The sequence below is a fragment of the Cryptotermes secundus genome, unplaced genomic scaffold (genome assembly GCF_002891405.2).
Source record: "Cryptotermes secundus unplaced genomic scaffold, Csec_1.0 scaffold206, whole genome shotgun sequence".
NCBI classification, from domain to species: domain Eukaryota; kingdom Metazoa; phylum Arthropoda; class Insecta; order Blattodea; family Kalotermitidae; genus Cryptotermes; species Cryptotermes secundus.
The window spans coordinates 472,056-488,503 of record NW_019734313.1 but is presented as its reverse complement, the minus strand read 5'-3'; the positions used below and the strand labels follow the sequence as shown (position 1 = coordinate 488,503).

General features: G+C 45.0%; 1 protein-coding gene across 1 annotated transcript; it reads right to left on the bottom strand.

Annotated features, from left to right (window-relative positions):
• Positions 1-2,883: 2,883 nt before the first annotated feature.
• On the bottom strand, positions 2,884-8,849 carry LOC111868507 (extensin-3-like). Its single transcript, XM_023859198.2, has 4 exons — positions 8,781-8,849; positions 6,476-6,609; positions 6,269-6,381; positions 2,884-5,069 (listed from the first exon to the last, which is right to left on the bottom strand). The coding sequence occupies exons 1-4, from the start codon at positions 8,847-8,849 to the stop codon at positions 3,268-3,270; spliced, it is 2,118 nt and encodes a 705-aa protein (XP_023714966.2). The 3' UTR covers positions 2,884-3,267.
• Positions 8,850-16,448: the final 7,599 nt, after the last annotated feature.

The window sequence follows — 16,448 nt, the reverse complement described above, 5'->3', positions numbered from 1 at the left end:
CCATTTATGTCGCTTGGATTCTGTAACCACTGAAATTTGGCTTGTTTCTTTTTGTATAATAATTTTGAGAATCCTTCATCGAACTATGGTTTATGTTTCTTCAGTTCATAATAACTTAAACTCTCTTTGGCATAAATTTTGATATTCTCTCTAATAATTTTCCAAGCTTTATTAACATTCACCTCAGTGACCAAGTTTTCCAAAGTCGCGAGCCCATTTGAGATTTCAACACGATACTGCTCTTTACCCTGTACCTCATTTAATTTCTTGAGATTGAACCTCTCCATATGAACTCTGTGTGCGTTGTTTGCTCACCGCCAGTGTTTCCCTAACCTTTGCCACCACCAGGCAGTGGTCAGTATCACAGTCTGCTGACCTGAATGATCGGACATCAAGTGTACTTTAGTGCCGTCTCCTATCCTTCAAAATGTGGTCTACTTATTGTGTATCTTCCCATCAGAAGATGTCCAAGTAAATTTATGAATGTTACGATGTGGTTACATTGTACTTTTGACAGTAAGATTCTTGGTTCCGACAAAATTTACTACTCTGACTCCATTATCATTACTAATTTCATGCAAACTCTCATTCCCAGTAGTTGGTTTGAAAATGTCTTCCCTCCCTACTTTGGCATTGAAATCTCCTAACAACATTTTCATAGGGTACTTCGGAAATTTATCAAATACATCTTCTAGTGCATCATAGAACCTGTCCTTTATGTGATCAATTTTATCTTCTGTTGAGGCGTGAACATTCATAACGATATCACACCAGACACCTTTTAGCATTATATATGATATCCTGTCACTAACGAACTCTGCCCTCCTAACTGCTGATACGATTCTCTTAGGTACAAAAAAAAAGCTGTACCTAATTCCTGATTTTCATTCCCCTTTCCATAGAAAAATGTATATTAGCCTGCTTGTGCGATGCCACCTCCGTCCCAACTGACCTCCTGTACTCCCGCTAAATCTAACTTATATTATAGGAGTTCTTCTTCTATTTTTCTTTGATACGTACTGTGAACGGGGCAGACAGGTTTAACGTGCTACTGAAGACACAGGAAGTTACATACGTATTACGTAAATTTGAGCTTTTCACAGCGGTGACTTTGAAGAAAGTAGTTTTCTGGGAGCAGGTGTTAACAGACTCGACATTAGTCTGTTAGCACCTACTCACACTTGTTCCCTGCTCGCAGATTTTCCTTTTTGTTCTACCCTGAAGATGGAGGCGTTACATCCCTCCGAAACTTCGGTTAACACAATATCTACACGGCGCCACACCCCAGAAGACGGCTTTCTTCTTGCTACCAGCACCGCTCTTTTAATTCAAATAAAGTTGCCTCCAGTTTCCTTCGTATTTTCTCGAGCACTTTGTTTCGAAACACTTTCAGCTCGGGTTACTTTACGTGCCACAACTGACAGACTGTGCGTGTGACGTTTAGCGCTTCGAAAACTAAGCAGAATGTGAACGATCAGATTTTTGGAAGTACCAAACTTGTCCATCTGCCGATGGCTTGTTATCTCGTCCCATTGTACTTACCCGCGAAGTCATGGCTGCTCACAGTGGCTGCCTTTCGTCTGACCATCAGACAGAGTCGTGTAGCGGGTTTGTTGTTTCACACCTGCCATTAGAGCTCTCCTACACCGCATACTGCACCTGCCTATACATTTTAGTGCTACCAAAGCAATCTGCATATCTGTCCGGCTGGTTAGTAGTCAACAGCAAGTAATTAGGGACACCTAGGCTTGTTTCTATTGCACAACGTACGAACTCGGCCAGCGAAGTCCTCACCGGAAGTCGAAACTGTAATCGAGTGGTTGAAGACCGCTGGCTCCTTATGTTTAAGTACACAATATCCTTACCAGACGCAGTGTCTGCTTTGGAACTTGGCAGAAGCTCTCTGACACTGCACACGCACCCACACGCCTGCGCGTCAAGTAGGAAAGCATCAGTTGTTATAGTAACTGAATAAAACATAGGAACATGATGATCTGCAGATGTGTGACTGGGCGCGAAGTTACCTGTTCGAAGAAAGGTGAATTTTCAGATCGGAAAAAATCTTTTTCGGCAGTTTGTACCTCATGGCGCACCTTGATTCCATTAAGATTGCCGCATGGCTGAACCCATAGCCGTTAGAGGCGTCTAGATGTCTTGCCAAGTTGTGTCTCGGAGAGTGGCCCCACTCTACTCTTGTGTTCCTAAGGACGGAGGTTCAGAACACAAGAGCTACTGAATCCGCTAGGATTCTCTGCCCTAAGTACTCTTTGCTAGTGACTTCTCACCAGATATTTATTGAAGAAACGCGCAAACATTCCGTTTTGTTTCCTATTGTACAGTAATAATGACAGAACACGAATGCTCAATTTGTAGTCTTTCTGGACTTAAAATTCAATCAATATCAGAATAATTTCATGAAAACTGCAGCGTTTGCATGTGAACTATGTAGATTGCTTTTAAATTACTTGAAAATGTCACTCACTGCCACAGTGTAATTTTAATTTATTTTATTTTATACATTTATTTATGATTTACTTAACGATGGCGTCAGTAGGTGAGACTGCATGTCAGGGAACGATAAGCCGGTTGGCTGGGAAGCGCACGGAACGAAGCCTACATGACAAGCTTGGAAAAATGGACTCCAGTGTCCAAGCGCCATGTTTACAAACTTTCATTCAACAGTGTTCTCGCCGTTCATTTACTGTAAACACGTGTTAATCCCTTCTCGTCTGTTATACTAATCATCATATGGTGGACCTTCGTGACACAAATGGGCTCCAAGTTGTGCTTAACTTGAAGCATATTTGAAAGTCTTTTTAACAAAGCTAAGTAGGACTAGAGAAACATATTAATTTGTTTTTATTTCGTTAAATATACATCGTATCGAAAAATGTTTCAAATAAAAATATAAAACCTTATATCTTATAGGTTATTTGTTGTCTTAATCTAGTGTTTCCTAGCAAATTGCTAGTCTGACTGCGGCCTCGTGTAGGGGAAGTTCTGTAGTGAACCAGTAACGACAAAATTACATTTCTATAGAGAATTCTCTTCCAGACGCGTATCCATTTGCAACTTTTCACCGCAGTCAGTTCAGCAGCTTCACAGACGCGCGATCTCCCAATTTCGTGTGCTGTTTGTTTCCGGGAACCAGTGAAATATAAATAACCCCTACCTACATCACAGCGAGACCTAAATATTCTCCTAAAATCTCCAACAGTTGAACGAATTTTGGTTTATTTAGGCCTTACAGCACAGAAGTGGCCCACTTCACTTGTACCTGCGCCCTGCCGCCTGCAGGGCCCTCGCGACCCTCGCGACGCGTTCTGCCGTGACGTCAGGGCCCAGCTCCCTGCTCTGTGTTGCTGCCCAGTAGTTGAAAGGCGCGCGAACCTTGCGCTTCAACACGGATTTAATGATGAGGGCCAGCACGTAGGGGATGAAGAGGGCGGTGAAGTAGGCGGGGATCAGGTACAGCTTCCGGCCAATCTGGTAATAGCCAAAGCGCTTGCGTTTCGGTGGCGGCGGGGGAGGCGGTGCCATGGGTGGGGCTGGTGGGGCACCGTAGGCATGGTGATATGGCGACGCATCATACATATATGGTTCCTTTGGAGGGGGCGGAGCTCCATATGAATCTTTTGGCGGAGGGGGCGGAGCTCCATATGAATCTTTTGGCGGAGGCGGCGGAGCTCCATATGAATCTTTTGGCGGAGGTGGTGGAGGTAGCGGAGCTCCATATGTTTCTTTGGGCGGAGGTGGCGGAACTGCATATGAACCTTTTGGAGGGGGAGGCCGATCTCTATATATGTCTTTTGGCGGGGGTGGAGCCCCGTATATGTCTTTCGATGGGGGTGGTGGAGTTCCATACGGTTGTCTTGATGGAGAGGAAGGAGGTCCGTATGTGTCTTTCGAGGGGGGTGGCGGAGCTCCGTATGAATTTTTGGGTGGGGCAGGAGGTTCGTGATGAGAGTACACATATTCTTGAGAATGATCGTGATCATGAGGATGGTCATGCTCATGTAACTTTTCCTTGTGACTATGTGAAGAAGGGTCGTAGTCTACATATACGTCGTCTTGCAAGTGCGCGGTATAGGAGGGCTCTTGTGGACGATGATCATTGACATCTTCTGATGGAGAGGAATGATGAATCAGTGAGTCTGCCGACGGAGGCACGTCATGAGGATCTTTCGATGGTTTGGTTGCTTCCATAGAAGATTTGTAGAATTCTGGGGAGAGAACCAACGGGGGCTTGTGGGGTTCTTTTGCTAGTGGAGGCTCATGGGAATCTATTGGTGGTTTGTAATAATATTTGAGGTTTGGAGGTTGGTACATGCCCATATGAAGTGTTAAAGAATCCTTTGGCTTTGGGGGTTGGTAGATCTGCTCAGGTGACTTCATGGATTCTTTTGGTCTCGCGTGTTGGTACGCATCTATCTCAGGTTCATAAATTTCTTTCGGTGGTTGAAGTTGGTAATTTTCCACTGAGGCTGTGTAGAGCTCTTTTGGATCTGGAGATCGATAATTAGATACAATCGATTTGTAGAAGTCTGTCGATGGCGGAATTCGATAGGTATCCACGGGCTGCACGACGGGCTCTTTCGATTTTTGGGGGTCGTATTTAAAAATATTAGACATGGGAGATTTTTTCGGCGGTTGCAGCTGAAGCATGTCCGTGGGCGGTGGCAGTGGAGACTTGGGGGGAGCTGGAGGAGTTGTGTGGTATGAATCTGGTCCGCTGTAAGGGTCTTGAGGTAGCGGCTCCCTGTCAGAGTCGTTTAAACCGGAGGCTTTATCTTGTGTCGCTTCTGTGTATCGAGAGATTTGCGGTGCCTTGTAGTGTGAGTAGTTTGCTGTAGGAGGTGACTGGTCAGTGCCTCTTTTAGTTGAGTCTTGGGAGTGATGAACGGAGGTTAGTGGCTCAGGACCCCCGTTTCTGTCCTGTGCCCTGTACACTGGTCTTGTGTAGTATCGCACATCCTGCGCCAGGTGGCTGAGTGCGGACTTGAAGTCCGTGTTGCTTGACGTCATCCTGGCTTCAGATATCGGGAGGTTCCTCTCACTGCTTTGGTTTTCTGGAAACGGAAAGATATTTCCACTCAAATGGTTATAACTGAAACAACAATGTCTACCCCTGTAGTTCGTATGTGCAGAAACCAGTAGACTGTCTTTGTTCAGTTATATTCTCAAACTGCCTTCTGTTCTGTGGTTGCCAAGGTAACAATGAGTGCAGAACGAAGAACTTTACGATTGCTTACATGTATTAATAGCTACTGGAGGCTTCTCCATCAAAGGTAAAGCAGCCGAAGCGTAAAGTTAACCTCTCCCAGGATCTGACTCCTAGAATGCATGGAGCTTTACGCTGATGTCCCCATGCTTCATACAGCAGTGCATAAGAACAGGGGGCACGTTTCCCTAATACCCTTGTAGTTTGTACTTGCTGTGATGGTCAGATAGCAACTGTAAATTGATGATGAAAGTGGTTGACATAACGAGTGTTATTATATGATGAAAAATCAGTTTGTTGCTTTATTAATTAGTTAGCCTGGCATTTAATTGGTCGTTCAGTTATTTAACCAGTTTGCCTAGCTACAAAATCAATTGATTACTTAGTTAATTAGTTAGTTAGTTATTGGAGAGGGTGGGTTTCCCCATGCACTTAGACCTGTATTGGTCCATTGTGCTTCCCTCTATGATTTCTACCAGTCTCTATATCCTACCGGTACTGGTGCTTACCATCAGTCCCGCCCAACCAGCGAGACCGGCTCTACTAGCTGAGAGGTATCTATAATGCTTCCCCCATCTACCAGAGGTATTAGAGACTGCTGTTGGGCGGGAAACGTCCGGAATTTTGGCTCAGTGACCTCCTTTGGAGATATGAGGTTCTTTTACGTGCCGTAAAGCTACGACACGCGACCCACGGCTTAAAGTCCCTCCCGGAGGACTTGTTCCCTGAATTTCTCCGCCCTTAAAAATTCGACGACCTCCGCCGGGTATTTGAACCCGCGTACTACGAGTCATGAGGTGGGAACGTTACCTCTAGACTACGGAGGCCGCTTAATTGATTACTTACTTATCTAGTTAATTGTACAGTTAACATGTTTGTCAGTTATTATAATTAGACAGAAACCTGTCAACTTAAACAAGGGATTATTCAGCCAGTTGGATAGTTTGTCTGTCACCCAGATTCCTGCCAAAGAATGAGGTCTCACTCAACTCCTGCAAATAACCATCCATTGCCATAGCCCTGATGGGCTGAGACACCCAGACCTACCTGCGTCCTCTGTAAAACTCTTCGCGTAAACGACGAAGCTGTTGGTGCTTGCTCGAGAGTCTGGCTCAACCCCGATCATGACGCTGATATTGGTGTTGTGCGGTACATCAGCCCTGAGGGATGCAAAGGCACACAGTCACACTTCTGCACAACCGTACAGCACAAGCCATGCAGCTGCTGGACTCTGCAAATTGTTTCGGTACTCACAGATTATGGCCGATCTTGACAGAGGCACTACTGTACGCTGTTCCAGAGCGAGCCACTTTGGAGTAATTGGAAGCCAGCAGGTCGCTGGCCAGCCCATACCGTACCCACGTGACAACCAAAGCAAACACAAGCATCTGTAAAACCAGTGGGTTACTTCTCACTGGCGAGTTTGTAGCTATAAATGCCGTTTTAATAATGTGCAAGAACCATTTTACATGTGTTCAATTACTTCTCTGCTCCGCAAGTGGCAATGCTCACGTTTCCACATGGGACACAGCAACAATGGAATTCAGATATGAGCCTCAGTAGAGGACAACAAAGCCGCGCCATAGCTTAAGGGGCTAGTCACCGGCTTCCCACCTTGTCGGCCCGTGCTCGAGCCCGGGTCAGGTCATGTGGGTTTTGTGGTGGACTAAGTGGCACTGGGGCAGGTTCTCTCCAAGTACACTGCCAATTCTCATTCACACTCCTCACTCATCATCTCTCATCCGGGGCTGATACGAGTACAATAGGCTAATTAGTGGCAGGCGTATCAATTGAACTCAATCTCACCCCACCCGGAGAAACTAAGAAAGGGGCATAACAAATCACGTATATATGGGGATGCGGCGCTTAATTATTCGATATTTCGGAGACTAAATCGCGAATATAAGAGTACGCAAAAATCGGGATATAGAGCCTACTTGTTATGCATGTGTATCAACTGAAAGTTTCCGAAGTACGCGAAGGGAAATCGCTCTTAATGCGTTATAGCCGTGCGAAAGAGAGAGAGATTTCAAAGACACGTCTTCACGAAACAGTAGCTGGTTTAAACTTTTAATTTTGGTTCACAGGATGATTTGTTCCGACGTCGATACGCCTCCGTAAATTATTGCTGTCAGATTAGTTTGACAGCATGGAGTCGTGCTCTGCTCAAGGAGAGGGGGTTTATCGGGAGATCTGCACTTGCACCTTCACCTATCAAAGTGTGCATTTTGGTATACTGCGCCCGCGGATAGGGTAGTTAATATTCTTGTACTGGGTTCAAATCCGGAGTACACTCAGCCTCGTAAGGGTACTTGAATGGAAGAGTAGCGGCTCCGGTCTAGAAAACTGAAATTAACGGCCGTGAGAATCCGTTGCACTGACCACGTGATACCCTCTATCTGCTAAAATTGGCACTAACTTCGCCGACAAGCGGCGGTCGCTCGGTCAGTATAGTTCGCTTGCGAACTACAGACCACGGAGTTTTTTTTTTTTTTGTACCGGGTTCAAATCTCTTTATAGCGTCACCTTTGTTTTCCTGTTCTTTTCCTTCTTGTGGGTTTATAATTTTTTTTTACCTTTGATCAACCGTCTTTTATATTCCGTCCAAACTGTCTTTCTATCGTTTCCTATATAGCCATAGCAAACACAATCTCTTCAATTACATAACTTACCGTTAGTATATATGTACATGTAATGAAGCGGTACTGGACAGAACATTAGCGGACGGCCATTTGCCTTACAGGTATGTTTTTAATCATGAGGTTTGATGTCTGCCCGGCTGTGAAAATTTTGATTTTGGTCTTCTAACTTACGACAACGTGTAGTCCCGTATGTGCTTAGGAAAGTTTCGGAGGAGCTTGCTCCTTCCATCTTCAGGTGATAGGAGACAGCATGCTATCATAACTCAGTAGATAAAAATCTAAATTTTCCCCCATGGCTCTACAGCCCTTTCGACCTTGGCAGATTTTCCGGTTTCTTAATCGCATTCAGAGTCGGTAGGGCTCCCTGGACAGGGGATCAGCCCGTCACAAGAACTTTACCTACACACAGAACAACACAAACACAGGATAACAATGGAGGCATCCATTCGAACCCACGAGCCCAGTGTTTCAGCGTGCGAAGACAGTTCATGCCTTAGACCGCGCGGCCACTGTGCGTTGCATAAGTTCAGATAGACACCCCTTGGTGTTGTTTCGCCGAAGTGCAAAACTATTCAGCTTCTGAATGTATTTTTGTGACTGTGCACAGAGCATATTTCCTACTTGTTATGTTGTGAATTAGCGAAATGATGGCAGGTGGCTTAAGCATAAAACCTTTATCAAATTAAAATTTTGCCCGATGAATAATCCTTGGAGACTCCAGTTTCAGGGGACTGCCTACTTAAGAAGACGTGGACTAGGAGGTGTTCCAACCACAAAGCTGCATTGCAGATTGCGCTGTGATAAAGCTAGTGCAGGAGAATTCTAAAATACAATATTATCCAGTCTAGTGAGTTTTGTTCTTTTGCATTGTATAGATCTGCGTCCGCAAGTGAGACTGGATATTACGAAACGCTTACCTGAGGAAACATGACTGTTGCCGACTTCCTTCCAAGTTGTGTCCCTGCATCTGACTGACATGATGTCATGCGTGTGCGCGCGTGCGCATGTGTGAGTATGGACATAGCGGTGCTCCCGTCTTCAGTCAATAGCCACAATAGAATGGTCAGCCGCAGAAATATTCATAGCTGTACGGGACTAAACAAACTATTAATGGTTGCCTCACCTTTTAGAACCTCCAGCTTTTCATGTTTGTCCAACACAGCAGCAATTTGTTCTTACAGGCTTTCGCTTTTCTTCCCGGTGCCACAACCCGGCAAGAGTTGGGAGGTCTAGGCCACGGCGCGAGGTTTGTGGTGGACGTAACCACCCAGAGAACAGCGCTTTACGGTATCATATCCCAGGGCCAGAAATTCTGAATATTCGCCTCCTCGAAAGCCGACCTTTCAGTGTTGGCAATAGTTTCCCTCACTCAAGAAAATACTTTCACAGAGTTTTATTTTTACGCAGTCTTTCATAACATTGAATTTCATGCCGACCTCCGCGGCGTTACTCTGTCGGTATAGTGGTTAGGGATGGACGACCGAGTTTCGATTCCCGGTAAAGGCAAAAATTGTTTTTCTTGTCTATAGATTCCAGACCGCCTCTGGGACCCACCCAGACTCCTGTCCCATGGGTACTCCGAGTTCATGCGTAACGCTAACCACTCACCCCCCCCAGTGCAGTGTTTCTCAACCGTGCCTAGGTTAAGAGGGCAAGAATGGTGGAGCTTTGCCTTCACTCCTCCATATGCATTAATGACATAGTGTTTAATTACATAATTAAGAGCAATTTGGCTGACTTCCCTCACACTCTGGTCCAGTCTCCATGGCACGTCAGACTGCCAAGATGGGATTTCCTGCGCTGCCTCTAGCGAATTAGTTTTTATCTGCAGTTCTCAAGTTCGCAGCCGGGAACAGCGCCGTAGGGGGGTGGGCGTGCCAGCAGAGGCCCCAAGGAAGGAGACTGCAGTGCGTGAGTACAGCAACAAGTTGCGAATAATCAGTGAAGCATAAAAGCAAGTTTGCGTGCTCATCTGAATGTTTCATTTGTAAAAGTGGGCTTGTTTGCAGGCTCTCCATTAGATTTAGTGTTCCGGATTTACATTAACCCATGTTCCCTGCTCACTCCAGCATCGAACGTAGTAGACGAATTTCACAAGGAAGAAAGTTCCGTTGCATGTGGAAATATCAGTCGATCCTACGAGACGTAACAAACATAGATCTCATTAAGGCACAACCTAAGGCTCTTGTAATATATTTTTTTTTAACATTTGCATATTTAACTGAAAACTTTATGCTGTTCGATAGGTCTACCTGTAGGGTCGATTACCTTTGTGTACGATCGAATCTCTAATAAATTAAAATGAAGAACACCGGTGGACTTAAGATCGCAAAGGAAACATTTAGAGACACTGCATGGTCTGCTATTTCCTCTAGAGCTTCGGCAAAAATAAAAGTAGTAATATCACTGCTTGAGGATGGGCAGGCCTCTTGCTGATAGCTGGAGAGCTTTCCCCGTTACAGTTTGTGTTTGTCAGTGCAGGTCCGTTCAGTTCGTGCCACTTGCTAATGTCACTGTTACATAAAACGGCCTGCAGCGTCCTCGAAGAGTATTTGCTGTGTTTCTCTCTGTCCACTCTACTACAGAGACTTTATAATGTGATAAGTACGGCCGATAGGACTATATTTTATTCCATCTAATAATATATTCTCACACATGAGGAATTTGCTTGACGAATAATGAGTTCTGGGTTGGATGATCGGATTTATCGGCACGTCTTTACAGTTACAGCCTCTTACAACAGCTCACAATCAATGGCTGCCTAACACTCGGTCCGTTTCTTACTGGTCTACCAGTGTCTTCTCTTCCACTGTGTCCGACTGGGTTCTCTTTTACGAATCGGTCACTTCTTCAGCTTCCGTTGTTCACAGGTTAACACTCCACAGCTGAACACTGAACTCTTTTACGAACTCTCTGTTATAACTCGGGGCGAACAGGGCGAACAGAAGAGAGATCACTACCTCCAACAGTTCGTCTCTTACTGTGTCTGTATTTTGCCGCGGGAACGTGCTTATTGAACCGCTGCCTAGCAATGGTCATATTCATCAAAATATTTACTTCATGTTTCGGCAGCATTCTTCCATTTTCAGGAATGTCTAATTATAAGTATAAAAACTATTTAAAATATCATATTATGTGACTAATGCTTCAAAATACATCAAAATCCTATAATCTTATTAGCCTTTATAAGCGTGGTTCGTGAAAGTAAATGGGCAGCAATCATATACATTTTTTGGGTATACAGTGCAGAAGTGGATTCATGTGTCATTATACTGAAGTCCACTTTATTGTATTATTTATTATTCTATCTGTCCTGTTAGTAAAAATTAAATAAAAGTAGGTACGAGCTAAGGCTGGACGGCTAAGGTTCGATTCCCGGTAGAGACAAGAGATTTTTCTCAATTCCATAACACCTAGCGTGTAGACCGGCACTGGGATCCACCCGGCTTCCTATTCAGTGGGTACTAGGGACTCATTCCATGGGGTTAAAGCGGCCGGAGCATGCATTTAACCATTCATCTATATCTAGTGTCAAGGCCAATAAAGGTTGAGCCACTTTTCGTGTCGTGGTTCTTAATTAATTAAACACAGTGACAAGTTTTACCATCAAATGCCTTTGTCAAGATGAATTCGACATTAATAATGACGTCTTCAGAAATGGTTCCTAATTCTTTCCGACAAGAGGCAGGACGAGACCAGCCAAGCCTCCTCGCATCTGTTCAGGACATTCTTCATGCTGCAACCCGGCTCGACATTTGGTCTCCGCAGTACAGAGGTTTTCTGTATCTGTATTCAGACAAGAGCTCCTTGGCTCGAGCAAGAGACGACACAAGGGAGCTGCTTCTTAGGGGTGCAGCCAGTTTCGAGCCCCCTAGGGCTCAGGCCAACGCAAGGCCCCCATTACTCACCAGTTTCTTCTTAGTGCTGCACCCCAATTCGAAATTTTCTGTAGGTAAGGTAAAGTTGTCAAGGCGCTTAATTAACTAAGCGCCACGCCATGAAGACATATGACGTCGGCAGTTTCACGCTTCAGGCACCGAAACCCATTGAGTGGGTCTCAGACGCTACGGAGAAGAGAGCCGTAGGACTCCCAGCAAGTGGCACCAGAACCAGAAACGCTTTTACCAACAAGTCAACAGTTTTGTTGTGGTGCTACAGCCCATCAGACACGGCGTCCTCGCTAATGTAGAGGCTGGCAGTGCTGTAGCTCCGGGGACTAGCCGCCGGCTTCCCACCACAGAGGCCCAGGTTTCCCCTGCCAGTTGTCATTCCAACACGCATCATTATGATGCCGAGTGACCGGCGTACAAAGCTCATGCAGTCTCGCTGCGCTCTCTCCATCTGCCTGCTTATCATTTCTATAGAAATATATTTAAATGAAAAGCAGGACGATGCATAACATTAAAAAGCTCACTAATTGCAGAAAGTCTCCAGTTTTTGTTTAAACAAAAATGTACATAAATGAAGAATGGATAATGTCAAAAAACTCAATAATTGTAATTTTATAAAATTGTAACAATATTTAGTTTTTTATTTAGAGGTTTTCTAGTTCCCTAATGCAAATGGTAGTGCTCTTCGGACAGACAATCGTGGTGTTTGAATTCCACGGGGATGCATTCTACTGCCAGGGGTTAGTCCTGAGTTCCACTCCTGCCTGCGGTAGGTGAAATCGTGCACACAAGCTTTCGCACTAGAAGTAACATGGCGACCCTGAGCGTCCATATAACCGCACGTTATTTCGAAGTACACAGAAACTTCTCAAGCAGACCATACACCACAGCGTGGCCTCTAGCACAGACTGCGGTGCTCAGCCATTTCCTGAGACAGCTGGTAGAGACCAACGGCTGCGTCCGTAATAATATTCAGACGAAGCAGCTGCGTCGGATATTTGGCCTTCCTTTTCTAGATCCTCTAAAGATGAAGTAAGGAGGATTATCACCCGTTTCTGAGCCGTTACTAACATTTGCTGCAAGTCTCGTAGACCCTTCTACTTCTCCGCGACATACTTAATGAAGTGCTAGTAAGTGGACAACACTCACAGCCCCGAAAGTCTTCGACATTAAATTTGGATTTAGGAATTTATAGCAAAATAAAGACGGTTCGAACTTGAAATTCCAGTCGCTGAGGGGGAAGTGCAGGATCAGCATTTGTACGATAAGTAATGTTACTAAAGCAAAACTATTTGTTAGTGTTTGGTTTTGCTGTTTTAGCTGTTTCTTTTGTGTTGCAACCAAAACAAATCTTCGTCACACCGATTTAAATTGCTGACCCTGAATTCCTGTCCCTCACCGCCGTCTTGTCGCGAGTGACATCTATGGCGAATCGGCCTCACTATAATACTCGTACTGGTTATGTGTAGGAAGTCTCGCTTCAGGCGGTCACTCCACGAACTAGCGGTGGGCCAGTCGAGTAGAGCCAGAACAGCTCAGTCGGTGTAGCGACGAGCTACGGGCTTGACGACTGGGTTTGATTCCCGGTAGAGGCAAGACCTTTTTCTTTATCGGCCCTGGAACCAACCCAGCCGACCCTCCAATGTTTACCGAGGGTAAAGCGACAGGGGCAGTCTCACCTCCATCTAATGCCGAGGTCAAGAATGGTGCAGCTATACCTCCACTCCCCCATACATCTTCATGCACAGGGACAGTTTTACCACCAGCCGGTATAGCAACGGGATTCTAGTTGGACGGCCTAGGTTCGATTCCAGGTAGAGGAAATTTCTTCTGTTCGCCACCATCCAACCTCCTATCCATATGGTACCGGGAGCACTTTCCCTCGGGGTAAAGCGGCCGGGGCGTGAAGCTGACCACTCCCCTCTCTCTAGTGCCGAGACAAAGAATGGTGAAGATATAACTCCTTTCCTCAATAGGTCTTCATGGCATAGCGCTTAATTGGTTAAGTACTGGAACAAATTTGCCTTTTAGGTGTTTTTAGTGTTTTCGTTTATTGCAAATCCTGTTTCCTCCAGTGTCTGTCTTACATACCTGCCTGTGAGCCGGGATAGCTCAGTCGGCATAACGCCTGGCTACGGGCTGGACGACGGAGGAATCGGTTTTCGAGTCTCAGTAGAGTCTCCATGTCGTCCAGACCGGCTGTGGGGTCCACCCAACCTCATAACCAATGCGTACCGGGGGTTTCTTCCCTGGGGAGTAAAGCAGCTGGAACGTGAAGCTCCAACTAATGCCGAGGTCAGGAAAACGTGGATCTACAAATCCACTCCCCCATACGCTTACTTAATTAAGGTCAAGGACAACTTCACCTAACCTGCACTTATAAAGCACCATGCCATGAATAATGCCTGATATCAACACTAGAATGCTGGCAGAAGTAAGAAGTCAGCTTCACACCGTCCGACTGAGAGACAGTATCCGGACCTGCCGGGAATCTAACCCCAGCCGTTCAGTCCGTGTCCTGATAGAACTCGACACTTGCAGCTAACTTCTTAAATGGGATTGATTAATTAATAACTGCATATTTAGGATCATTTTGTGCTTCCGTCTAGTCAATCCCTCACACGTCTTGACGCGCGGTGCTGGAAGAGTTAAGCACAGGGATGATGTTGAGGTTGCATCCTCTCCCACCTTTGTCCAACCGAAACCTGGAGCCGCTGAGATAGGTTAGACTGGGCCACGTGTCTTCTTTGCATTATTCGAAGGAATCTTCTCTGGACGAGCTTTATTTGTGATTTGAAAAATACTTGAATGTGCGCAATAAACACTTAATATTTTGGGACTGCAATAGCCTGCAGCTTTGCTTCATTGCTTGTTAGTCACACAGCAGAAACGATGATAAAGAAGTCGAGGCAAAATTATTGATGTGTGTAATAAACACTAAGACACGAAGAGTATGAATGAGTGAAGGCACATTTCCATTCGGTCTTAATATTGGCGCTACTTTCACGCTTCGGCTGCTTTACCTCCCGGGAAAGGAGCCTCAGTACGAATTGGTTAGGCCCCAGAGTCGGTCTGCAAGACGCGAAGGCGAGGAATCCCGTATCGCAGTAGTTGTGCAGACTGATGAATGCGACTACTACTACTACTACTACTACTACTACTACTACTACTACTACTACTAATAATAATAATAATTTATTAGTATTTCTTGCTTGCCACCTGCTTTCAAGCTGGATTCTTCGGTTGGTTTATTCTTCGACCCTGAAGATGGAGGCGACACGTTCCTCCGAAACGTCACGTGACTTTACTCGGGTTACACAGCATTATATCGCAGAAGAAAGAGCTCTTCATAAACGCCACTGTGAGAAGCTCAACCCCTACTCCGTTTATTTCGGTCATCTGTCCGACACGGCTATGTTCTCACGTGAAATTCTTACCTGAAAACTCGGCATACATAGAAAAACGCTCCCCAAATTTGGAAATACTGGAAATTTGTACCCTCTCATAATAGTATGAAATGTAATGGCGCTTGAAAAGTACGGTCACTCGTATCCAAGCCGTGACCAAGCATATTGGGACACCAAAACCTGTAAATATTTACCTATTCGCGGTTTATTTAATGGAGCTGTCGGCAACTCGGACGAGATCTCCAGATGGAAAGGGGGGTACAAGCAGCGTGTAATGAAGACAAATGAACATAGCTTGTCCTCAGACAGCAAATTTTCGTGTTATTTATTATGATTACGAATATCGGTTTGCCTTAAAAAGTATCTTACAAACAAACAATTTCAGTATGTTTCATAATAATTAACAACAAAATTATGTTGAATTATCCTCCTTTACGCCTCCGCCTCTTTCATATTCTTTGGTATGTGTCTCGCGCCCGTTGCCTCCACTTCGCGTCTCAAGGTTCGAGACACCCTTCTGTCCTTCAGCGCCCAGCACTGTCACGCACTGCTCGTCGCCCGCCGAGTCATAGCCGAGGTTCACGTTGCATTCTCGGCCCTCCTCCTTCTGCACATGGCTCTCATCAGCCGACGAATAAGACTTCAATGCCGATGGCTTTATTGGCAGAGTTTCGGCCCTGCCATTTGTGTTCTTTCCGTTACTACACTCTTTCTTTTTCGAGAATCCAGAGAGGCCTATTTCCACTATACCGANAATAGGTGATTTCCTTCACCTGAGGACGGAAACAGATCCAGTTTCCGAAACGTCGTGTTTTTATTTGTTATCTTAAAAACCAGGACGATGGATGAAGTCCAAAATCCCAACATATCAGTGTGTTATACACCATCGTCAGAATCCTATAGTAACGTCCGGATTCTGTTCGGTATAGCCGGTAATTTTAGCGCTGTCTCTGCATTTTTAAGTGTTGACTTAAAACAATAGCCGTTTGCATATTTAAATTGTACAGATATGTTTATAACTTATCTCTCTACCGGAATTCACATCCCTAGTTCATGGTTATCACCGTTGAATTAAAGTTAAGAATTTGTTGTCATGGCCTCCATCTTGTTTTTCTACATTCTACGAAGAAATTACCTTAACTAAAGTTGAGTATTTTTTCAAGCTGCATTACCACATACCATTCCAGTGTTCTAAAGTAAGTGGCATTAATGTCGCTTTATTTTGTGTCCACCATGTTTTTATTACTGACTACAGGAGATTAGGATGGGCACTAGTGACATGTGACAT